Source organism: Cavia porcellus, unplaced genomic scaffold, assembly GCF_034190915.1.
Source record: "Cavia porcellus strain 051 isolate PalLab524CR breed Dunkin Hartley unplaced genomic scaffold, mCavPor4.1 scaffold_29, whole genome shotgun sequence".
In the NCBI taxonomy this organism is placed as follows: Eukaryota; Metazoa; Chordata; class Mammalia; order Rodentia; family Caviidae; genus Cavia; species Cavia porcellus.
This window is the reverse complement of record NW_026947512.1, coordinates 18,778,373-18,804,145: the sequence shown is the minus strand read 5'-3', so window position 1 is coordinate 18,804,145 and position 25,773 is coordinate 18,778,373. Positions and strand designations below refer to the sequence as shown.

General features: G+C 49.9%; 1 protein-coding gene across 3 annotated transcripts; it reads right to left on the bottom strand.

Annotated features, from left to right (window-relative positions):
- Nucleotides 1–2,207: 2,207 nt before the first annotated feature.
- On the bottom strand, nucleotides 2,208–23,020 carry Slc41a1 (solute carrier family 41 member 1). Of its 3 annotated transcripts, none has more exons than XM_063240104.1 (11): nucleotides 22,731–23,020; nucleotides 19,333–20,312; nucleotides 12,801–12,908; nucleotides 11,683–11,754; nucleotides 11,013–11,157; nucleotides 10,758–10,904; nucleotides 9,879–10,026; nucleotides 8,775–8,854; nucleotides 7,723–7,857; nucleotides 7,308–7,456; nucleotides 2,208–4,615 (listed from the first exon to the last, which is right to left on the bottom strand). In XM_063240104.1, the coding sequence occupies exons 2-11, from the start codon at nucleotides 19,705–19,707 to the stop codon at nucleotides 4,430–4,432; spliced, it is 1,545 nt and encodes a 514-aa protein (XP_063096174.1). In that variant the 5' UTR covers nucleotides 19,708–20,312; nucleotides 22,731–23,020; the 3' UTR covers nucleotides 2,208–4,429. The 3 variants fall into 3 exon arrangements, with proteins under 3 accessions (XP_063096174.1, XP_003474832.1, XP_063096173.1); XM_003474784.5 differs by lacking the exon at nucleotides 22,731–23,020 and adding an exon at nucleotides 21,917–22,295; XM_063240103.1 differs by lacking the exon at nucleotides 22,731–23,020 and adding an exon at nucleotides 21,662–21,840.
- Nucleotides 23,021–25,773: the final 2,753 nt, after the last annotated feature.

The following is a 25,773-nucleotide window of genomic DNA, read 5'->3' as shown; positions in this document are numbered from 1 at the left end:
TATCCTTATTAACATATGGATGCTTTGAAGAGTTAGTGCTAAAGCCCAGGGCTGTTATGAAGGGTGATTTCTGAGATTAGCAAGGGTTCAGCACACAGCACATGCCATGTAATGTTGGGCAGCGCCCTGTGAGTGTCCTGTGTGGGCAGTGGTTCCCAGCAGAGGCATATGAGTCAAGACAGACCTGGGCGGGGCTGCATTTAACTCTGCTTTCTGCATCTGCCATCTCAGAAACACTGCCGCAGAGAAACCCAAACTATAAATAACCTAAAGAGCAAGGTAGAGGAGAGATGGTATGAAAGTGGGAGATAGTCTTTTTGGAGATGGTTAGGGATCTGGAGAAGTAGAGAAGACAAAAGAGGTTAAAAATGATCAATATGTGCTATCTATCTATTTATCTATCTATCTATCTATCTATCTATCTATCTATCTATCTATCTATCTATCATCTATCTACCTATATTCAATTCCCCAAGATGAATGAAATTACTATGTATTACAAACATATAGTAATATTTTAAAAATATATAAACATTGCTCTGTCACAGTATGTCTCATAAGGCTGTGCATCCTTTTCTGCAAACCAGGCTCTAGGGAATGATCAGCAGTTTCCAGAATCACCTTGTTTCTTTCTCTTTTTTTGGTCCTGGGGATCCACCTCATAACCTTGCACTTGCTAGGCAAGTGCTCACCACTGTAGCCCCAGCCCTCCAAAAGTGCCTTGGGACACCGCTTCCTTGCTTAGCTCGTGGTTCCCTCTGTAGGAGGGCTCTTTCTCCTCCCATTTCCTGCCTGGCTAACATCCATTCTCCTCAGCAGCCTCCAACTGGACCTATCTTCTGACCTGTGACATGATTTGGAGGTTCTTCCATCCACCTGTTCTTTGCCACCTTCCTTTGGCCCAGGCAGTGGCCTCTGGTGTTGCCCTTCAGATAGTCTGGATCCGGGTACCTCCTGAAGGGCCATGTAATAATCGCCTCATCCCAAGCTTGGTTCTACCTGAAGGTAGTGGAAACTATTAAGTGATGGGGCCCAATGGCAGGTTTTAGGTGACTGGGGGCATGCCCTTGAACTGAACTGTGGAATGGCCCACCCACTATGCACTGAACCTTCTGAAATGTGAGCCAAATAAACCTTTCCCCTTTATAAATTGAAAACTCAGGTATTTCGTTATAGTAATGGAAAGCTAACTATACCCACTTTAATACTGACTAGTACTTTTGGCCTTAGTACATACCAGGCAGACCTTAGTATTTTTATGTATATTACTTCATCAAAGTCCCATAATTATCCTGTAAAACAGGAATGAGTACAGATGAAGAAATAAGCTCTAGAAAGACTGTGGTTTGTGTAAGGTCATACAAATACAAGTGACAGAGCTGATACTTGAACTCAGACCTTTTGTTGTGAATTGTAAATTTCTAGCCGTTTACAGGAAGTCAAGTAAGAAATATTCAACAAACAATTGCTACTATTATTTTGACATGACCTAACTGTTAACCTTCACAGGGAAGGGATTTAAGCCCAAGCTCATAACCTTAGTACATGTGTGTGGAAAGTACGGCATAATTTCCTTTTTTTTTTTTAAATTTTTATTTTTTTATCAGTAACGGGGATCGAACTCACAACCACAGGCTTGCAAGGCAGGCGCTTATGCCGCTAAGCTAAATCCCCAGCCCCAGTACAGCATAATTTCTTTGAGAGTGAGGACCCTGCATCTGGCTTCTGGAATGTCCCAGAGTACAGTACCATTTTTTCTCAGTGACTGATGGTTTCTATCACATAATCTCTACATTGATATTTCATTGTGCATCATACTTAGTCCCCTATCTACTGAACAAGGAGGGTGTAGAACTATCAAGAAAGATTTCTTTTTTGTACTGGATATTGAGGCCTTTGCACTGAGCTATATCCCTATTCTTTTTTATTTTTTAGAGACAGGCTGTCAGTATGTAGTCCAGGTTGGTCTTGAACTTGCAGTGATCCTCCTGCCTCAGTCTCCTGCTGGGATTACAAGCAGGTGCCATCATGCCCAGCTACTCATCCCTTTTTGAGACTGGGTCTTGCTAAGTGGCTAAATTGTCCAGGCTGGGTGGGGCTTGAAATCCTCCTGTCTTAGCCTCCCAGAGTTCCTGGATTATAGACATGTACCACTGTGCTTGGCGTAAAGTTGCTTTTTGATGAGGGACACAAGAACACCAACCATCTAAATAAACATCCTCTTTATTTTACCAAATATAATTTATCAGTTAATTTGACATTTGTCAATTCAGTTATAGTAACTATAAATAATTCTCTTAAGACACAGTTTTGTAACTTTTGAAGGATACAAGAGTAAACTGATATTGTTCCTTGCAGCCAGGCCAAAAGTACATGCAGTTGTAATCGGGGAGAGAAATGAATCCTCCGTTGAAGTCACTTCCATTTTTTTTCCCTCCCACCCCACAGTCCTCCTCTGCTCACATGCTCCGAGGCTCGGCCATGCCCGCTTCTCTGCTTTCTAGGCAGAGGACGGGTGCTCTGCAGCCCTCCAGAACAGCTTGGCTGAACTCTAGAGATGAGGGGAGGACACGTGGCTGAACACCCGGGCACAGCCTCAGGGTAGGGTGTCTGTACAAGTCTGTGTGCAGGTGTGTTCTGAGGTGGTGGAAAAGGCCAGAGCAGAAATGAGCTCAGGCTAGTGTTAATGAACTCTGCTGGGCACAACTCTAACTTGATAACCTCTGTGACTGCTTCAGATTCCAAGGTTCTAGATTCCCCAAGGTGGCCTGGGAGGAGGGTAAAGGGACAGAAAGGATGCTTCGGAGATCTAGGGCAAGCTCTGGGATGAAGGCATGGTTCTGACAGTCACGGGGCCACTGCTCACACCTCCCTGGGAGGCGGGCTCTCACGGATAGGCTAGAAAAAGGCTGCAGCCCAGTGCCTGCATTTGCATGTGTGAGTGAAGCTGGCTGTTCAGGAGAAGAGGGGAAGAGGTAGAGGCTTTGGCGTCTCTCAGTTTTGTGCTAGGCAGAGAGAAGTAGAAGCAGACAGCTGACGCCCAGCATGCTATTCCAAATCCTCTTCTGGGAACGTGAGGCGCAGAGGCTGCGGGAACAGAAGGTGAGCAGAGGTGTTATGTGGTCTGAGCCGTGGTGAGCATTGCAGAGTTGGGGTCTGGAGGGAGAATGAGGCCAAACCTAGCTCAGCAAAATAGATACGAATATCTGGAGGGAGGGAACTTTCTCTGCAAGACTGAAAGGGGTAGGTAGCCTGTGGGAGCTTGGGAATGAAGTGACGCTAGCACTGTGATTCCTTTACCCCAGCTGGTTGGGGCCTGCACAATACCTAACACCCAGTATTTACTCTCAGTGAATGTTTCAAACCAAGCCTGCAGAAGTGCTTATTTTGGGTAGGCTGTGTTTGCTGAATGAATGAATAATGAATATTTGTCAGCAGAAGCCAAAGGACAGGATACCTGACCCCCCTGGCATGGTCAAATAAGTGCTTTTAGGAAGTGATGGAGGCCAACATGATCACATGATTATGTCCTCAGGAAAAACAGCAGCAACAAAACATCCCTGGTTGTCCTCAATCTCCAAGTCATTCTCTACATACCCTTTCTGTTCTCAGTCTCAGAACTGTACCTAGCAGGTTCTGGGGAGGGGAGCACTTAGAGACAAGAGAGGAGGTCTGATGGAGACACAAGCCCAAGGAAGAGGACAGGGACCGCAGAAAATCTATGGCTGGACATAATTCAACAGGGAAACCAGGCCACTCCTCATTTCTTCTCAGATGTGACATTCGAATGAAAAACAATCAGAGGGAGGGTTGGTGATGCTGGCCAGGCAATCAGGAGAGAGGCATGAGCACTGAGGCCAGCGCATCTCTGTCTGAGAGCAGCAGGGCCTCGGTCCAGGAAAGACAGCTAGAATTACTGAACCGCTTGTCTCCTGCCCAATGTTCTGAAATTGGTCCACTTCTACAAATGCATGTGTGTGTGTGTAGGAGGGGCAAGTGTTACTTATTCCTCTGTTCAACTAAAAAAAAAGAACAAAGAAAACAACAAAAGCCATAGCCCATTCACAAAGGGTTTCTCATTAGGGCCAAGACTGAGAGTGCTAAAGCTAAATCAAATGTCTCCAGATCTCAGACAGAAACCCCCAGCCCCAACCCACCTCACTCAGAGGCACCCACCACGGAATTGCACTTGGTGATTGTCTCAGAAACCTACTTGTACTGCTTATCTCAGTCCATCTGTCCTTCCTGAATTCTTGCTATCCAAACTTGGCTCAATGTATAAAAATTCCCATTGAAAATAATGAGAATTTGATATCAAAGTGAAGTCCTCAAAAGCTGTAGAAGTGTGGGGTGGAGTAGGGATAGGGAAACAAAAGACAAAATTCAAACAGAAAGTGCAGAGGGATGGGGAAAAGGTTGAGTGGCCAAGTTAGTCCCCGACATCTGTGTCTCGATCTCCGATGAGCCAGAGGACATGGAAGCTGAGTGCCAGGAGCCCAGTGCCAAGCAGGTCTCCCAGAGCAGTCAAGTATGGGATGGAGAAGTTGTCTGGGTCCAGGCCACGGCCCCACATCCAGTGCACCATCCAGTCTGCGATGTACAGGAGAATCAGCACCTGGAGACAGAAGGCCCTGCCTGTAGCCATCACCCTCTGCAGAGGAGCCAGAGGCCACCAGATTACACCATTCAGTGTATCACAAGGCTTGGTCAGGCGCAGTGCTGGGGCTGGGACAGTTTACCTTCTCACCCTAGCAACCTCTCTTTGTTCTTCCACCCTATAGTTACCAACTGGAAAAATGAGAGCTCTTTAGAGAATAAGTTGCTGTTGTTGGGGTTACTTCCATCAGTACAACATTCTGCCTCCAAATTCACCAAACCAGGGGCTTCCTCATTGAAATCCTACCCATGCAGGAATTTAGCATTCTTGCTTTTAATTTTGGGTCACTCCAATTCCTGCCAGGTTGGCCTCTCCAGGAGCCTAGCAGGGGGCTGGCATTTGGACTCAGCTTTTCCTACACAGATTTTTTTTTTCTGGGCAGAGTGGGATAAAGGATTGTTTGAGGCTGCTACCGGAACAACTGTCTGAGCAAACTGGCTTTCTCCTAACCCTTCTCATTCTGCTGTTGTCAAGGAATGCAAGGTTAACATTTGTCCTAGCAAAATAAAATGGTCTACTACGCAGACAATGTATAGCAATTCAAAATACATTTTGGGTCATCTGCTGCTTTCATTTATCTGTGCTCTTGGTTACATTCCATGACTACAGATAATTAAGAATGATCTAGACAGACTCTTGCTAATGGGACCAGAACTGACAGCATTAACTGTAACAGGAGGCTTGTCGGAAATGCAGAAGCAAAGGCTCCATGCTCAAACTCTTGAGTCAGAATCTGCATTTTAACAAGATTTATGCTTTGAAAACAAAACAAAACAAAACAAAACAAAAAAAGGGTGGGGGCTGGGGATTTAGCTCAGCGGCATAAGCGCCTGCCTTGCAAGCAGGCAGTCGTGAGTTCAATCCCCGGTACCGATAAAAACGAAAAAGACAAAAAAAAAAAAAAAAAAAAAAAAAAAGATTTACGCTTTGGAATTGATGGTATACTTGATCTAGAATCCTGTGGTGGTGAAGGTCTGTGTCTAAATGACTATGTCTGTGTGACAACGAGATGGTTTCTAAAGGTCAAATCCAGTGTAGTCACGTAGAAGGTTTTACTTCTGTTACCCTTTTTTTTCCTTTGGTACTGGAGATTGAAATCACTACCTCATGCTTGCCAGGCAAGTGCTTATGCCACTGAGCTAAATCCCTGGCCCCTGTTTGTTTGTTTTTTAAGATACCTTCTTCACTAAGTTGACACGCCTGGCCTAGAACCTGAGGTCCTCCTGCCTCAACCTCCCAGGCAGCTGAGATAAGTGCATACCACCATGTGAGGCTGGGATGTTGTATTCTTGACTCTACTGTGAAAATACTGAAGTTTGTAAAGTCTGTCCTAAGGAACCCAGATGCTGGACCACAGTTCTTAAAAGCCAGAGTTGAGGGGCTGGGGATTTAGTTCAGTGGTGTAAGTGCCTGCTTGGCAAACTTGAGATTGTGAGTTCGATTCCCAGCACACACACACACACACACACACACACACACACACACACACACACAAAAAGCCAGAGTTGATACCTATTTTTAGGCTAACGTGGTTGCTCTCCTGTCTTCTCTCCAAGAAAGCCAAGGGCTACAGTTCCAGTGCCCCCTCTCATGACTACCTTCCCCTGCATGCAGCTGACTTGTATTACTGTGGCCCTGGCCCTGGGTGAAGCTGCCCTCTCTCCATTAACCTCAAACTCTTTACAGCAGCTGCAGAAGAGTCCAAAATAATGAGTGTGGCCAGGAGCCCTGTAGGATATGCTCCCGGATGGGAATGGCAGCAGCTCTCCTCACATCTAATCTCCTGAGCAGCCCCAGACATGCGGGGGAGGGGGGGGGCGCAGCAAAGAGATCAGGAAGAACTTTACAGGGGATTGAGTGTCGAGTGTCGCACTCTGCTCCTCCACAGATCTGGAGGAGTCAGCAATGGCCACAGTGTCCTCTCAGGCATTCAAGACAGGTAATGGAGCCAAGGCTTCTCTTTTATAACTTACGCCAAGAGATGAGCCGAAAACTTACGCTAGAGAGCCTTGACAGCTCCTTCTTCCCTGCCTCTCCCCAGCAGGGCTGCACTTGACCCCACTTGCAAGGGTGCCAAGCAGCTTGGTAAGTGCTGCTAAGCAACAGCATATGGCTGGTTCTCAGCCAGCCCTTGTTGTGATTTCTGACACACAACCACTCTATAATTGGGGGGTGGAGGGCCTAGAGGGCTAAGGCTTTATCAATAGACTAGCTCAATAAAAAGTAGTAATCCAGTACAGTGGTTCTGACCTCTTTTTGTCATAGAACCCTTCACTGAAATGAACCTCAGCATGCTAAACAGAATTAAGTGGAGCTCCGTGGTAGGCCAATGGAGTGGTAGCCAAAGCCCAATTGCTGAGCATCCTACTACCATCTGCCTGAATAACCACCTCTGCTCCATTCCTCTCAATTTCTGGATGTATTACTGAAGCTCAGAGAAGAGAAACAACTAGACCAAAGTCATGTAGCATGTTGAATGGCCTTTTGGGGCCACACAAAGTCTATTCTCTTGAGTTCTGTCCAGTTTACTGGCAGCCCAGATCCAGAGAAAGAGGTGGCATGATGTCTAATGGCCACGCCTGGGCCTCTTGTCCCATCCATGCAGGGGAGTCCCAACCCCTCCTTGTGCCCATCCGGGGCTAGACCATACCTGGAGCAGTGCAGCTGTCATGTAGAAGATGATGAAGATGAGTGTGAGGGTGGTGTGCCCGCCCTGCATACAGCTGATGGTATAGAGGAACACAAGGTGTCCTGGGACTACGAGAAGGAAGAGGACCCGGGCCGAGCGGGAATTTACATCTGGGATTGGGGGAGAGAGTGTGAGGAGGACAGGGAGAAGAGTCTTGGTTAGGGGGCCCACACCATATTCTAGGACTGCAGACAGCTCACTGTCCCTATCTTTCTATTCCTGGTCCCCCACTACCCAGGCCATCCCAGGAGAAGACTCCCTGGGCTCTTCCATCTGGAGCAGTCGTTACAGCCCAACAGAGAAGAACCTTGGACCTGGGCTCCAACTGCTTCTACCCTCCAGGGCTGCAATGGATCCGGGAGGCTGAGAACATTACCAGGGCTGAAGAAAGTGGTACAAGGACTGGGGCAGCGACGAGGAGCTTGCTCAGAGTTCTCCCCAGGCAGCCCATTCATGTGCAAGAAGGTGGAGATGCGGCTGGCCTGCACTGCCACCAGATTTCCCCCAACACCTGTGGAGACACGTAGAACTCAGACTCAGGCCAGTGAGGAGTTGGGCAAAATGATCTCCTGCTTCTTGACTTTTACTTGTAGAGCCACTGTCCTCTGTCTTCATTTATGCCCAAGTCTCAAGTCCCCAAAGGAAGGATGAGACCCGAAGGAAGGAGGTTCCCAGGCTCCTGTCTTGCCTTTTATGGCACGACTGTGAAAGTGCAGGAAGGACACAGACCACCAGCACTGGCCCTGCCTCTCATGGCATGTGTATCACTGAGGCTCATCTGCACTGGTGCAGGGGATCTGCTGGCTCAGAGCCTGCCGTCTCCACTACTACTGTATGTGAACAGCACTGGGGACCAGGCCCTGAGCACTAAGGCACCTGATGCTCAAGTGCTGGTTCTGGTAGCCAGTTTCAAGGAGCGGGTCTGAGCTCCAAGATCTGGAACTGGGTACCTCTCCCTGGAACTGAGCTGATTACTCTGCCTACTTCCTATGCTGCTCAGCTTTGCCCTGAGCCTGGAGGCTGACTGCTCCAAGCTGTAGTCTCCTCCCTGGGTGCTTCTAGTCAGGTCTATGCTGTGGGAGGAAGCAGCAGGTGGTCAGAGGGTGAGAGACTATGGTCAGGGTTTTTCCCTACTGGGGACAGAGACAAACTCTCTGTGACATAATTTTATGAGCACCTGCGACATAATTTCCAGATCCCCTGGCTCCTAAGGACTAGAAGTTTCCATTGTGGCTAACTGCTGGGTATCTCGACATCCCTTTTCAGTCCTTTTATCCTGATCCTACCTTGTGAGCATTTCCTTCATGAAAGTCTTGAGTTCTGAGCTGGCTTCTCCTGCCTGCAGGACCCACTGGAAACAGACGGCAGCCTCCCAAGTCCTCTTTCCCTCCCCCTCTTTTTTCCTGGCAGCTGATGCTCGGACCTTACCATTAATCACGGGTGTGAAGACAGCCATCCCTGCAAAGTTGGGGTCCGAGACAGTCTTGTCCAAGATGAGGCCTCCCACGCTAGACACACAAAAACAACATGAAACAAAGGCAGTTGTTGAAGGGTTCTCCTCTGGTCTTTGGGATGAGGGGCATAGGCTCACCTAGTCCTGGGGACAAACGGAGGCCTGATGGCTTTCTCAACTTTCAGCTCAGCCAGAACCAGTTGCTCCTGACTTGGCAAAGTGATCCAGGGCCAGTTGGTGGTGCCAGGTCAGGCAGCCACCTCCTGTGCTCACTCTCCAAGTTGCCTGGTGGAGCTGCCCACAGGACTCCCTGCCCATGATGACCTCTGGCATTCTGCCTCTTAGACATTTTTTGCCCTTTCTGGTACCAGCACTGGACTCCTTCTCAAGGAACCATCTCCCTTAAACTGAGTCACTCTGGTCCAGATGATACTGCTTCAGTGATGGCTAGGCTCCAGACTATCCAATCAAGAGTACTGTATGACCAAAACCACATTGATTGGCTCAGGATTAATGTGATCAGATAAGAACCAATGAAATGCTATTATTTATTTATTTATTTATTTATTTATTTTTGGTCTTTTTGAGACAGGGTCTCGCTATGTGATTGAGGCCGGCCTTAAGCTCACTTTGTAACCCAGACTGGTCTCGAACTTGCAACGATCCTCCTGCCTCAACCTTTCAAGTGCTGGGATTATAGGAGTATGCCACCACGCTCGGTTTGAAACTCTATTCTGAGACTTTGTAGAACTGGTGGGAAAAGAATCTCTCTGTTTCCACTGGAATTGAGAGGTCACCACAGAGAAAAGCAGAGCAAAGAGATGGCAAGTCCTGAGGGCCTGATGACAATGTATGTGCTCCTGAATCCAGCTGTGCTTTTTTAGTTTGCTAGGCCAATACATTTTGCTTTGGAATGAAACTCAATTCAGATAGCTCATGTCACTTGGGACCGAAGGACATGTAGCCAACACACTGACAGATGCAACACTAGTGTCCATGTTGGCCCCCTCCAACATTCAAAATGGAGTCTATGGCAGGGTGACAGTGAGGAGAGGGTGCATACTCAGGGCACAGCCCACCTGCTGATGGCCATGGCAATGATGACAGGTTCCCAGCCTGAATACAACACCTCCCTTGTGGCTGGGCTTCGTCGTGCCAGCACTATCCAAACAGGCAGCAGGGCCACGAAGAAGGCACACACCAGGGGGTAGATGTATCGCCAGTGATCTGAGAGGGCAAAGAGCAGAAAGCGATGAACATTGTACCTCCCTTGCACTAACCTCCTCCTGGCAGAGCCTGCAAGTGCCCCAGCAGACTGCCAGCAACACTGCACTAAGTGCCTGTCAGTACACTGCCTCATTTGACTGTCGATGCAGGCCAAGAAGGTGAGTGGGGCCAGCCATGTCCATTTTTTTTTTTTTTTTTTTTTTGGCCTTTTTCCTTTTTATCGGTACCAGGGATTGAACTCACGACTGCCTGCTTGCAAGGCAGGCGCTTATGCCGCTGAGCTAAATCCCCAGCCCCCACCATGTCCATTTTGTAGAGAAGGACATTAATGCAGAGAGAGCTATTCAGGCATTAAACCTATTAAGGGCAGAGACTGGACTCTTAAGTCTCGATTTGACCCAAAATCATTATCTCCCACCCTTTCTTTAGTATTCAAGCAAACTCCAGCCCCTAGTTCCTTCCCTTTCCCCTTTCTGCCTCACTCCTCCAAGACAAGCAAGATCCACAGGACCAAGCAGAAATACATGTAGGAAACTCTCCCCGAGCCCCTACCCCTGCTGCTGGAATGGATCTGAAATCAGCACTTAGCCTCTCCTCTCTAAAATCAGGTGTTAGGAAACCAAATGGTTAAGAACATAGAAAAACATCCTTGTACATTTGCAAAGGACCACTGTTTCTCCCAGTTCTAACCCAGTGTCCACCCAAGCCACTCCTGATGTTCTCAGTCTCACTTAGTTCCAAGTAGAGTCCCCAGCTGATGCCAGAGAGCAGCGCCAAGGTGATGAGGTCGCCCAGGCTGGCAGCAATGGGTGTGGCCACGTTGTCTGGGTTGATCCCAATTTTTCGAGATCCAATGATGACTCCAATCATGATCATACCTGGTGAGAAGGGAAGAGATAGAGGCATCTATAAACAAAAGGAGAGAGCAGAGAGGCCCACACCTTTGGGTTATCTCTCCTTACTGCAGTGTCCCTGCCCTTCCTTACCCAGCACCAGGGAGGCAATGAAGGCTGTGGCCACACTGCTGGCACACAGCAGGAAGGCATGCGGGATACTGAAGTGGCCATCTGGGATCCAGCCAAAGACGACGGCGGCAATGGACGCCAGGAAGCCCACAACCGTGGCCTGCACCTGGTGAGAGGCATGGTGATGTGCAGAGCCTGGGAACAGACAGCTTCCTGGCTGAGATCACTGAGCCCTCAGCAGCCTCAGGAGACAGGCTGGACGGGGCTGTCGGCTCCCTCAGGCTGAAAGGATGTCTTTATTTATTTAGTTTCACACCAGACACAAGTACTGGGCAGTACACCCTGCAGGAGCCCAGGACATACTACTGGCTGAATGAGCAGTCCTCTGGGGATGGAGGGTCAGACTCATGACCTGGGACGCTTGTGGGAAGACGCTAAATCTGGGACCTGTGTGGCCTCCCGGGGTGATGGGACAATAGTTGAAGTCACTTCAGCACTCTGCTATTATTGCTGGGATCCCTCATAGATGAGGGATCAAAGGCCTCTTCCCATCTGGGACCTAGAATAGGCCATTTTAGCCATTAATTTGGCTAAAAGAGATACTCTGCAGGAGATTCACTCAGGCCTGAATTAGCCTCATAGAGGTCCTGAGTAAGGGAAGCTTAGTCCACCCTCACCCTGCATGCCTTACCTGGATGAGGGCCATGTTGCCAGTGATCATCCGCCAGAGCTCCTTGGGTGTATCCATTTGTCCAATGTTGGCCTGGGAAAGGAAGAGTGAAGGGCTGGAGTCCCAGGCTAGAAAAGGCCTGGGGCGAAACTGTTAGATCCCTTCCTGGATTAAGAGGCAGAGTAAATACCTAAGACTCAGAAACCAGGACGTGAATGTTCTAAAGAAGCAAAGTAGGATCAGGGGCTCAGGGTGAGAGGGAAGGAGCTGAAGAGGCTGAGCTCCTGCAGCTGGAAGGGGTAGGAAGGGGGCTCCTAAGGCAGCTGTGTCTCTCTTCCTCTCAGGATGCAGGGGAAGCACCAGATTTCATTCTTTGTCTTGCTTGCCTGGGAAGTCCACTCCTGCATGTGTCACAACAACTCAACTTCTGGCCCTGAACCCAGCTCGCCATCCTTAGGAAGGAGAGGTCATCGGCTAGCCTAGGTGCGAGAGTGTTTAGGGAGGAGCGCTGGCATGGGCAGGAACACAGGAGAGCATATAGCAGTGGGTGAGGCTGGTTGCCTTTCTTCAGACTCTTGGCCCTGCAGGAATATCTCTGTGCTTTTGAGTTTTACTGCCTCCCACCTCCCACACCACGGCCCTATATCTGGGTCAGTCCTTGCAAGGTCATGGCCCATGTGAGTTGTGGGGGCTGGGACTGGTGAGCAGTCCTTCTCCATCTATTACCTTAAAGAGCAAGCTGCGACACTAACAGAAAGGCCAGGAGGGGGCTGAGAAGGCCTGGCTCTGCTCCTGCCCAGCTGCAGAGTAGGGCTGGAGATCAGAGGAGGCCCCCACCTGTGCTGGTGGAGGGATCAGCATGATGCTTGCCTGTCAAAGCTGCACAAACAGTCACGAGGCAGGTTTCGAAGCAGGGGGTGGGGTAGGCATCCAGGGATGGCTGGGACATCCAGAAATGGAGCCTGGGAACCACTTTGGGCAGGGAGCCCCTGCCCACGAGCAGGACACTCAGCCTGGGATCTCCCTACACCTGCCCAGCAGGGCTCTCCCCTCCCGCTCCGGCCCTACACTCCAGATCTGAGCAGTTGAGTAGCCACCTTCCAGTTTTGACTGCCCTTCCCCCCCGCCAGGACACTCACTGCGGTGGACAGCCTTGACGCCAGAGTCATTTCCAGGTTTCCCTTGAGCCCCAGCAGCGCAGGAACCAGGATGAAGACCTCTGTCACCTTCTGGAAGACCTCCCAGTGCTACAAGGTGAAAACAGAGCCCAGGAATTTCAGTGCCCCAAGGGGTTGGTGCTGGGACTGATTGGACCCTATAGGGTTAAGGGCTCAAAGAGGAAATGGATCAGCAGTGAGCACATCGGCCTCCTCTCCTCCAAGGCCTTGGAAGCAAAGCAAGGGCACGATTTCCAAACAACATGGTGCTCCTTCGGGCCCTAGAATAGGGGAGACCCCTAACCTGGCTCACACTGAGCCACCACCCCAAGCTGGTTTATGCTCCACAACTCCTTTGTGATTCCCCTTTTGAATCACACCCCCCAGCAACCCCTCTGCCTTTAGTCCAGTTTCTCTGTGGCCTTGGCCTTGGGTAGTGTTGTCTCAGCTGTGGAGAGCTGGGCTCCACAGGGCAGGGGCTGGTGATTAGAGCGTTTGTTTGGTTTCTATCTGCACAGGCTTTGGGACTCAGCCACAGTGACTCTCCCAAGCAGGCTCTGAATTCCGACTACGTCCCAGACTGGAAAAGGCCTGGTCTGCAAGGGTTTTTTTGTTCCTTTTCTGCACTCTCACCCCACACCCTTCCCCAACTCCTCAGCTAGCACAAGCAGGTGCACCCCTGCAGGAAGATCCTTGGCCTGGAGTCATGGGCTCTAGTCTCCACACAAGGAAACTGAGATACTAATTAATGCTAAGAGGGAAAAAGGGAGGAGCCAGGATTGGTTATTTGAAAGTCCCTGTAATCATAATGGAAACAGAAATTATTAAAAAAAGCTGTGGTTGTGTAGTTTCCCTGGCCCTGATAGGGAACGTAGTTTCCTGATTTCATCTCTTTATTTATGGAGTCCAATTCTAGGACTGGGGAGGGGTTGGTATTTCATGGGTGTAGTTTCTTTTGGGGAAGATGACAAAGTTCTGAAGATCTTCTGCATAATACTATGCATATACTCAATACACAATCCAACTGATTAAAATGGGAGATTTTGTTATGTGTCTTTTACTACAATTAAGGAGCTAAACAGGACTAGCCAAAGGGGCCCGAGTGAGGGCCAGGGATGTGAGGAGGCTGCACACTGGGGAATCCCATAAGGGAAAGGCCAAGTTTCTGCTGTGTGTGTGCACACACGCTTGTTCAGCAGGCCCCACAGGACTCCAGGGAAGGGCTCATTTCATCAAGGCTGGAGCATATACTTGTCTGAGTTCTTGGGCCTAGGATTCTTTGTGAGGTCCCTACAACCTCTCAGGGAACTCTACAACTCCTTAGGGAGCCTCTCTGGTAACTGCTGAGATGAGGTGTCCCACCTCCAAAGCAGTGCCAGAGCTTTCAGGTGTGATGCAGTAAAAACCTGCCCCTGCTCACCTGCAGCAACCTCAGGGGAGCTTGGGGACATGTTCAGACACAGCTGATGCTCACCCTGGGGTGCCAGCTCCCGGAGGTCTCAGTCTCTCTTGGCTTTGTGTTGTCCTTCCTCCCACACTGGACAGGAGCTCCAGTGAGGTGGAGGTTCCTTCCTGTCTCCAACTGATCAGGGTGCCAATTGTGGGCTCCTTGAAGGTCCCCTGAGAGCACAGCGCACAGCCAATCTACTACCACTTCCAAGCTACCAGTCCCATGCAAACTCTGCTCTCCACACAGGTGAATAAAATGGGCATTTTGGACAGAGAAAGAGCCCAAAGAAAATATTCCAAGTGTATGCAATGAATTTTCTGAATTGTTTTTAAGGACGATTGTTTGTTTTTATTATATTCTTTTTGTCTGTGTGGTGCTGGAATCGAACCCAGAGCCTTCTGTTTGCAAGGCAAGAACTCTACCACTGAGATACATCCCCAGCCCGTTTTTATTATTAAGGAAAAAAAAAAAAGTAAGTGGCTCAGCTAAGATCCTCTGGCTACCACTGTAAGCACCCCCAATCACTCCACCTCCCAGCACACATGCACACTCTTTTTTAACTGCAGGAGGACTGGGGGAGTAGGGGATTCCGGGGGATGAGCTGAGACAGACAGACGAGCAAGTGGGCAGGTACAGTATGGCCCCTGGGTCCCTGTGCAAGTCTTCTCAAACCTCAGAGAATATGGCCCAAATTCACACTGCCCAATTCCAGCCCAGCAGAGACCCAGTGGCACCCAGTGGGCCACAGCAGCCAATTCTTACACTAATTTCTCTTCCATCCACTAAACGTTCTCAAAGATGCAGCCAGGCAGGTGAGGCTGTGTCACGCAAGGGCTATGCAGGACTCTGGGAAGGGATCTCGGACAGCAGGTGATGGCAAAACAGGGTGGTCCTGAGGTCAGGAACGAGGAAGATGGGGCAGAATAGACAGTGAATACCTTTGTCCTCCTTGGGACAAATTCAGGCCCATCCTGCTCGTCCTGGTTGGGAGTGTCTTTCCCTGAAGTCAAACCAGTCAGTCAAGCCACTGGCTGAGCCACCACCCACATCTTCCTGCTCTGCTGGGATGGAAAAGGGTCCAGGAAGCCCTACACTGCACCAGAGGGGTGCATGAGGGGTGTGTGTGTGTGCGCTTACAGATTCTCACTGCCTTTCAGAATTGAAGCCCTTCTTTCTCTCTCTTTGTGGCAGGTGGCTCATTAGCTCCTCCTGATACTCTGAAAGCGAGGGATGAAACTGTTCCCCTCATACACCCCTCAAAACACATCCCGATTCACAGCTATCATCCTAAGTCTCGATCCCAGTGGTCCTGCTGTTATCTCTCCCCTTTACATATCCAACATTTTCTTCCATCCCTCACCTCTAGTGGCCTCATACACTGACCCCCACCTGCCTTCAGGTCTTCTGGCTGAGTCTTCTATTCCAGGAGGAAGTGGCAAGGAGGGAAGTGGGGTCCAGGAAAAGAGTAAATTCCCAGGTACGAGCTCCAGACATTAAGCTGTAAGCAGGCCTGTGGACCTGCAGGCCAGTAGCAGAAGGATTGCTTTCCTCCTGCCGCTTTCCTAGGGCCACGCTGCCTTGGTAGATTCTTCGTATACACAGAGAAAAGGGGCTCTGGGGAGGGGCTTACTTGGGGAGGACCTGGGAGACCCCCTATCCTAATGCAGCAGGGAATTTTTATGGGCGCTGTACCTCCTGCTACCCCATGTTCATCACAACATGGGAAGCAGGGCTGGAGTGGACTTTTCAGGTGAGCCTGGGTCACAGTATCTTGGCCTCCACCTGTGAGCTTCCCCAGAGGTGACATCTCAGTGTAGAGCTGTACAAAATCTGAGAAAAGCAAATGGGATCCTGAGAACACTTGGGAGGCAGCAATGGGCCACGCAGAAAGGTGATCAAGAAAGATGGGGTCTGAGTGTCCTGCTCAGGAATGTGGTGGCCACAGGAGCAGGCCAGTAGCAAAAGGATTGCTTCCCTCCTGCCACTTTCCTGAGGCCACGCTGCCTAGGTAGATTCTTCTGTATACACAGAGAAAGGGGGCTCTGGGGAAGGGCTTACTTGGGGAGGGTCTGGGAGATCCCCTATCCTAATGCAGCAGGGAATTTTTATGGGCACTGTACCTCCTTCACCCCATGTTAATCACAAAGGCTGGCCATAAAAGAGAGCAAGATGTCACGAGTTGGACACAAAGCATCATGGTGTGGTACTGCCCATCTGACCCTCTACACCTTTTAGTACCGGGGATTGAACCCAGGGCCTACATGCTGAATCAGTCTCTTTTCTTACTTTCTTTTTCTGAGATAGGGTCTCACTAAGTGTCTGAGTTATCTAGCTGATCTCAAACTTTCAATTCTCCTGCCTCAGCCTCCCACAGCATCCCCTTCTGAAGCCAACATTAGGCCCAAGGCTGTTTCTCTCCCAAATGCCAAAGGAAATTTGGTCATGGTAGGCAAGCCAGAGCCAATGGAGCCTATTTATCCTTCTGCTACCCTGGTGAGCACTTCAGTTCCTTATTTCACTGCAGAGGCTGTTATGCCTGTGCAGCAGAAGAGAGGACAGATAAGAGGTGGAAAAAGGAAGAGACTAGGTCTTCAGAGCAGCTTCAGACACCTGACCTGGGCCCACACAGACTGTTGCTCAGCTGGTCTGACACCGGGACCCACTATGGCCACCTATCCAGGTGTCCCCTGTCTCTGGCATTTCTGGTTTCTGTCTCTGAAAGCTGTGCTAAAGGAACATACAAGTGCGAGTCCTTAGAAATCACCCTGCTCCTCCTGTATTTGAGGTCATCAGTCACTTTTTTCCCCTTCTTTGGATGCCCCTCCCCTCCTACACCCTCCCTTACCCAAGATCTTGCTGCAGCCATCTGCAGGCTTTGCCCTGCCCAGCTGTAGTGGGGAGGCTGGGGAGGCGGGGATAAGGACAATTCAGCCACTGTTACCCACGGCAACTGGACCTTAGCTCGGGTGAGCTGCGGTGCCACACTGAGGGCAAATGCCAGCTTCCGCGGGCACACAGAGGAAAGAGCTCAGAGGTGCCCTGTAGCCTAGGCCCTCAGTGTCTCAGGCTCACAGGCATGGGGAAAGGCTCTCCAAATCAGGGACCCTGAAAAGTGTGGAAGGGTGGGTGGGCAGATGGCTTCTTGGTCCCTGTAAGAACTGTTCTTGTTCATCTCAGAAACTAACTCCACTTGTTCCATACCCCAGTAACCCTGCTCTTCACAGAAAGACAAAGATAGCAGGCTCTTCACAGTCTTCAACCAATTGGCAAACTATGGACATGCTGAAGGTCACAGAAGTTAATAGGATAAGCTCTGGGGACAGATGACCAGCACAGTTATCTCAGCTCTCTACCAACAACTACTAAATGGAGACAATATGAGACATGTTTCTTACCTCACAGGCCTAAAAAGCCCCCAAAATGCTTCTCAGAAAATAACTCACCTCACAGTTTATCACTAGACCCCAGCTCTGTACCCCACTCCCTCTTTTTTGATGCCTAGGAATTGAACTCTGGGCCTTGTACATGCTAGGTAAACTCTCCACCACTGAGCCACAACCCCAACCCTGCACCCTCCACCATGGACACCAATCTAGAACTTAAAAACTTTAAGAATAAGAAAATGAAGGTCCTAGGAAAGGAATAGAGGAGATGGACAAAAGGTATCCCAATTTCATTTTCTTCTCTTCCTCTCCTCGCTGCTCACTGCCATAGCAGAAGGGCTGCCACTCAGGGAAGAATTCAAAACTCTAGGCTGACTTCCTAACCTCCATATAGAACTATCCTCACAATAACACATTTGGAGCAGTACCAGGCACTCTGGCATGACACAAACACAAACATTCACATTAGGAAACAAAGGTGCAGGGTTCTCCTGAAGGCCTCACGGTCTATGTGGACACTACAAAGAAGCCACCTAGAATCAACCACCTACAACTCCCTGAAATGAACACAGTGAGCTCCACCAAGAGCCACTACAGTGCCACATGTGTGGTCTGCAGTGTTGTCTTGGCACAGGAAGGTAATACCGGGCTTCATGTTCTTCTGGGAGAGGTCACAGTCAGGGAATACTGAAGGTCCCCAAGGGCATAAGCCAGATTGCATCCTGCTCCTGTATTTCCCAGAACTCCCAAGACAAAGCTTGTACTTGGGAGGAACTTGATACACACTCCTGATGAACTTAGATAAATCTAGCACCTTCAGAAGACTCTGTCTTACTGCATGGACTTCAGAAGGAAGTTTTACCTAGAAACAAGATGCTAGCTCCCCAACCTGGAGGTCCTGGGTCAGAGAGCCCTAAGTCACAATACCCTCAATGGAGTGTGTTCCTGGCTCTTGACTCTCACATCCTGCCAGCTCTTACCCTTCTTTTTACTTGAGGTCCTCATAAAGAGCCCTCTTTGGCCAGGACAGGTTGATAACAGACAGGTGAGGGGCAAAGAGGAGAGACAGCCTTCTGCCCAAGCCTGCTTGCATTCTGTTCCCATTTACAGCACTCATCAGCTCCTTTAGGTCTTGTTATGCCAATTCCTCACATCATGCATTAGACGGCATGTGCCCCCCCCCACTGCCCAAGAAGACTGTGCCAAGACTGCAAGAAGATAAGCAACATGAAATGCCTTTAAAAGCTTTTTCACTTCATCTGAGACCCTCTTGGCAGAGGAACAAATTCCTGCCCAGCAGGGGAATGGAGGAGAGAGTTGAAACTGAGCTTTCTATCATGGGTATTCTTGAAACACCACATGAAGGGGAAAGAAGGCAACAAGAGATCATCTAGATGTCTCCTACTGAGTGCAATGCTCAGGAAGCAAGGTAAGCCACAGCCCTGTCATCTTTCCTCCTCCAGCCTGAACTCTGGAGCCAATTCTGTTACTATTAAGCAGTACTGCCCCATCATCTTCCTGGGCTATTCAGCTTCTGCAAGGATTCTGTAGAAAGCTATGCAAAGGGAAACAGGATTCTAGGAAGCAGTAGCTGCTTCTGACAGCAGGTGGAGAGGAAGTTTCAAAGGCCTCAGTCCACCCAGGAAGTTCACAGGCCAGAGCCACCCTACCCAAGTCCTACCTGCACAATGTCCAGCACCATGCCGGCAGCCACAGTTCCAAAGCCTGCCAGGAGGAAGGGAAATAGCACTTGCAGCCCAATGGAAAAAGAAGTCTCCTTGAGTGGAGAGGGTGGTGCAGGGCCACGGTCTGTGCTGACGTCGTCACTTTCGTTGCTCTGGCTCCCGTTTTCCAGCAGGGCGTCCTCCTCCCGAACCCCCTTGGCGTTGGCCCGAGACTCAATTACCACCACCTCCACCCCAACCCCATCAGGCCCCAGGAACTCTGAGGTCCCAGCCAACGGGTCGCGCCCGGGGCCATCTGAAGCACAGGGAGAGGGAGTAGGGCCAGTCCCATTCAGCTGGTAGACGTCCTTTGGCTCTGGCTTAGAGGACATGACGGGCAGGGAGGAGAAGAGAGGAGTACTTTTTTTCCTGCTTTCTCTTTCTCTAACTTGGGAAAGAACTTAGTCTTGGTGTGAACCCAGGCTTGTCCTGTGGCTCTCTGCTCCTACCAGGCAATGCAAAAACTGATCCACCTACAGGCAGCCCCATCAAGCACTACAGCCTAAGCTGGAGGAAAACAAGAAACTCCTCACTAGACACGGCTGCCTGCTACTAGAAGGTGCCTGCTTGGGTTGCCCTGGGCTGGGCTTGGGAAAATCGGTCTGGCCTCTTATCTTCTTTGGTTCTCAGCAGCAGGCTCCTCAGAGCAAGAGGCATCCAGAGAAGGGCTCAGCCCAAGTTTGCAGTGACCCCCTGAAGCTGGCCCTCCCTGGTGAAAAGTAGACTGAGTTCAGATCTTTTGGAACTGGAGCTGAGGTTCCTTCCCACTTCTCCTGCTGGGTTCTGTCAGCTTTCCACAGTGCCTCAAGCTTGGCTGGTCCCAGAGATGTGTCTGCTGTGTTTCCCCTCTCTTCCCAAGATTTCCTCCCCTCCTGGGAAGACGTGGTACCTCCCCAGTTGCCTGGTCCTTAAAGTCACGAGAATTTGTGTGGAATACCTTATGTGGGAAGAAGAAAAAGAGAGAATGTTACCGTACTGTAGAGAACAACTCCTGCAGACGTAATTCTCCAAGACAGTTAGCAGTTAGTTACAGAATTTGCTATTTTCTCTAAAATTACTCATCTTGCACTGCTACCTCTATACCTGGTGGCTGAACAGGTGCTATTTGCACAGTCTCCCCATCCAGCAACATATTGCCCCCAGGAAAATGCTAGTACTCCCCACCCCCAGAGTTGTCTTCCCTGCAGCAAGCCCCGGGAGGGGGGGGCAGTGTTGTCTTCAGGGAGGGCTGTTGTTCTTGAACCCCTTTAAGAGCTCGGGATTATTTAAGTGTGAACTCTGAGCTAGTACATTACAAATTAGGTTGCAAACTCCCCACGCAGCCACTCCACTGCAGGAAGTGACTGTTCACTTATCCCAGGACAGCAACAGGAGGACAGCTGCACAGGGCAAATAAACAGGGAATCTCTGGCCACTGAATGAAGACCCCTAGACCCTCAAATGCCCTGGCTCCCAAGAAAAAAGAAACTAAGAGAACTCCTCAGGCAGTGGGGCAAGCCTGCCAGACCAAGGCCAAGAGCCAGAGGCCGGCCCACTCCTGCCCTTGAGAGTCACCAGTGCTACAAAAAGCTCAGACGCTGACTTGGGTCCAGGCCTCTGTCTCTACTTCTTTTTCCCTGTGCTTGGCCCTCTGAGCCTGTCAGATAGGAGGCAGTTATCTCCATTTGAAAGGACGGAGGGTTAAACTCCTGGTTATTACCCACACATTTCAGTAGCTTGGCATCTCCGTCCCCAGGGTTACTAAGCATTGGATATAGTGGAATTCTTAAGAACAAAAACAAAAAACTTGAAGTATCAAGGAGAGAGAAAGAAAGAGAGACAAAGCAAAACAAAAGCCCCAAGCACCCTAAGCTAATATGCACTTGCCCCCAAATCACCTCTCTGGCTGGTATGGCCCCATTCTCCTTTGCCTAAAGGAGCCCCCAGGCCTCCATCCCATCTTGTTCCTTCGTACCAGAATGACTCTCACAAGAAAAAAAAAATTTTTTTTAAAAAGAGGGTTTCTGCAGGTAATGAACAAGCCCTTAAGTATTCCAAACACTCTATTAGCCAACTTTAGTTCGAGAATGGTTGAATCAAATTCCAGGAATTGGCCCAAGGGAACTGTTTCTTTTTCCTGTCAACTCCGCCACCCGCCCGGACCCTCTTCCACCTCCTGAAGCCGGGCACTGTGTGCCACAGAGTCAGGAGGAAAGCCCTGATCCATTGCCCCACGCCAGGAAAGTTTCTGAGTCTGCTAAAACCTGACACCCCCGCCCCCTCCTGTCTTCTGGGCAGTCACTTAACCTGAAAGGGGTCTCCCCGGATCGACTGCTGGCCACCGGCAGTGCACCCACTCTCTCAGGGCGGACACTTCCGATGGGCCTCAGGCCCTGGGACGCCCCATCCCCTCCTCCCAGGTGGGGACTGAAAAACTCCGTTTGGTCTCCCCATCCGGGAAGAGGGCGAAGTAACTGGGTGGCCGCAGCCGTCTCTCCACGCTCAGACTCAGCAAATGCGCAGCGCGCCAGGTTCCCCGCCCCCCAGACCCACCCCACTGACCTGCCCCTCGCGTGGGAGGAAGGGGGCGCCTGGCGAGCGGCAGCAGGGGCCCGTGGTCTCGGGGGGTGACGGGTACCCCCTCTTCTCATCACTCCTCCTCCTCGGCAGTCCTCCTCGGCCCTGGCGTGTCCCCTAGACCCCCAGCCACGGCGAGCGTCCAGCCGCGACCCCCGGCTCGCTACATCTCGCTAGAACGTTACAGCGAGGCCGCCGCTCGGCTTCCACGAGTGGGAGATGGCCGGGAAGGCAGGATATAGCGCCTCGGGCCGGCGGGGGGGGGGTACCCGGACAGGAGACCAGGAGCCGAGCTCACTCGCCCCCAATCGTTTCTTGCCCGCGGTCTTGGGCCCGACTGGTTGGCTGCCGGTGGCAAACGTGATCTGGGGCAGACTGGGTGGTACCCCCCCCCTTCCATCAAAAATAGATTCCGGATGGGCAGCTGCGGTAGCCAATCGGGAGCCGGGGAGGGACGAGCCCGGCCCCTGCCTCCGCCCCTTTCCTTCGCTCTGTGCGCTGGAGGCGGGGCTCCGGGGAGACGCAGCGCGAGTGACGGGAACTGGGAGTCGGCTCTGCGGTAGCGGGCTCGCCGGTCCCAGCGCCCATCGGCCGGCGGTGGCCCCAAATGCCCGCCACCTCGCGCCTGCTCCGCCGCGCCGGGGCATCTGTGCCTTTGAGAGGCCCGCGCGCCGGTTCACGTGCGCCCCGCATCTTGTGTCCTCTGCGCCTCTGGCCTTCCGGGAGATCGGCGAGCATCCCAGCGTCGCGGCCGGCCAGCTCGAGCCCGCGCTCCGTGTCGGGACCCGACCGTGCCTACCTTATCCTCGGACCCGGTTCCTTGTTCTCCACGCCGCTCGTCACCTCGCGCTTCCGCCAGGTCCCCAGTTCCTCTAAGCAAATGGCTCAGCCCTATACGGGTTCGGCCTTAATAAAGTCCAGACGCGAAAGGGGTGGGGATGGGCGGGAGGGAGGCGAGAGAGGTCAAGTTCACGGCTGGGGTCCTTCCGCCTCACCTGAGGGGAGCCTTGTGGCCAAATAGTGGGGAGAGGTTCCCATCCCAGGCAAAATGAAATCCAACTTTCCCTGACGCACCTCGCGGCATCAAAGAGGGGTGTTTCCGCCTCGCCTTTGGCTACTTCCTCCCTGGGGTATCTCCACCTCTCCAACGCACTCAGTACCAGTGCTCTTTGGGATGTTTTTGTGAACCCATACTTTCAGCTTTTCCTTTTGGTCAGTGGAACCTGTGACCAGTGATTCCTTCCTGCCCTTTCCCTCCAGGAAAGTGGCACGGGGGCACTGGAACTGGACCCTGACCCCTGCTTGGGGATTTGGTACCAAGATAGGTCGGGGCGCATACTCCAATTTGTGTAGGCCTTTCCTTTGAACTCGGAGGATAAATACGTGCCAAAACCCCGACTCCACCCTGCAATCCAACACCTGTAGGATTATTCCAGCTCAGCTGCTGGGGCATTTGTGAAGGCCTTCTGTCTCACAGGACCCAGCAAAGCAAATGTCAGTGATTTAAAACCCCAATTTTAGCTTTTGAGCCTGCGTCTCTGCCAGGAGATAGGACTAGCTTAGAGACAGAGAAAACACTAGACCTCCTCCTAAAGGATCAGGTTCGTGAAAGGGGGTGTAGTGTTCGGTGCCGAGTTAAGACTGATGTATGTATCTGGAGACTTTTCAGTCCAGGGCTGAAAACAGCTTCTGCCTTCTCCTTTTAATCTTGCCATAGCTCAACTACCTATGTATAAAATCTTAATCTTTCTCCTCTTCCTTCCCATCTTCCTAATTTTACCCACTTGAAAAATTCCCCTGTCCTGTAGGTGCTTTTCACTTTTAATTGAAATATACCAGACATATGGGAGTGTGCCTAAGTGTTCAGGTTAACAGGTTATAGCCAGCACAAGCCTGTAATCCCAACACTTGGGAAGCTGAGGCAGGAGGATTGCAGTGAGTTTGAGGCCAGCCTGGGCTACACAGTAAATTCAACCAGCCTGGACTACATAGTGAGACCTTGTCTCAAAACAAAACAAAACAACACCCCCAAAACCAAAAGCCCAAACAAACGAATGAACAAACAAACTAACAGATTAACAGGTTATGACACAGTGAACAGATCCATCTAGCTGCCATCCGGATCAAGAATTAGATCATTATTAGCACCCCAGAAACCCTCGTAGGCTCACCCTGTCTCTGCCTCACCCCATTCCCAAAGATGATCTTTGTTTAATACTATAGAGGGGTTTTGCCTTCCTGCTTTATGAATTTTGTATAAATGGAACAATTCAGTAGATATTATTTTGTGTATGGTTTCTTTTACTCAATATTATGTGAAACTCATCCATAATGTGTGCTAGCAGTTTATTAATTTTTCCATTTTTGCATAGTAAGCCATTAACACAATTTATTTGTTGTTCTTTCGATGGGCATTTGGGTTGTTCCCAATTTGGGGTCATCATATGAGGTATATGAGGCTATAATAACATTTTTTTTTTTTTCTGTTCATGCTGGGCTTGAACTTACTATGTGGCCCAGGCTGGCCTTGAACTCATGGCAATCCTCTTGCCTCAGTCTCCTGAGTGCTGGGCTTGTAGGCATGCGCCACCAAACCTGGCCTTTTAATTTTTTTTTCGTATTTTTTTCTTTTTGTGTACATTTTGATTCATGTTTTTTGGTGTACTTTTTTTTTTTAAGTGCTGAAGATTGAATCCAGAGCCTCTCCACTGAACTAGCTCCTTAGCTGTTTTTATTTTTTTATTTTGAGACAGAGTCTTGCTAAATTACCCAGGCTGGGTTGAAACTGGGAATATTCTTGCCTCATCCAGAGTACTGGGATAATAGGCATGCACCATCCTGCCTGGCTCATACTTCTACTGGAAATATATATGGGACTCTGGGTGTGGTTGCACATGCCTGTAATTCCAGTACCTAGGAGGCTGGGGCGGGGGGGGATTGCCCTGAGTTTGAGACAAGTCAGGGCTGAATAGTGAATTTAAGGCCAGGTAGTGAGACCCTGTCTCAAAAACAAACAAACAAACAAAAAAAAAAAAAAAAAAAAAGGAAAAAATAAATCAAAGGAAATATATATGGGAACAGAATTATTAAGTGGTCGTGTAGACGAATGTTTATCTCTAGTAAATGTTATTAAACAAATTTTCCAGTGTGCTTGTGTTAATTTATACCCCTGCTAGCAGCGTCTAAGAGTTCCAGTTGCTTCATATCAACACTATCAACACTTAATACCCTGTATTGTCAACCTATAAAAGAGTGAAAATTGAGCCATTCTTTTGGATGCATAGTAGCATTTCATTGTGGTTGAGCACGTTTTCATACTTTCATTTGCTGCTCTGTTTAAATGTTGTCAATTTTCTCTTAGTCTTTTCTATCTTACTGCTTTGTAATAATTCTTTATATATTTCAGATAGGAGTCCTTTGTAAATTATATAGGTATTACAAGTGTTTCTATGAGTGTATAAGTATGGAAGATCTTATTTGAGGTCTGCTGAAGGATCAGGGCCACCGTAACAACACTATACTCTGTATGTGTGTGTTTGTATGTGTGTATGTGTGCGCACGTGTGTGCATGTGGGTTATTGAGGATTGTCTCTACCACTGAGCTGTATCTCCAGGCTTTCTTTTTCTTTTTCCTTTTCTTTCTCTTCAGGGTCTTACTAACTTGCCCAGGCTGGTGTTGAACTTGGAATCTTGCTTTAGCCTCCCCAGTGCTGAGATTGCAGACATGTACCACCACGCCTGGGTATAATCTGTATATTCTGATCACTGTGTGTTTCTGGCTCCTGGCACAGAGTAGGTACTCAGTAATTGTGTTAAGTGAATGATGAATGAACTAGATGAGA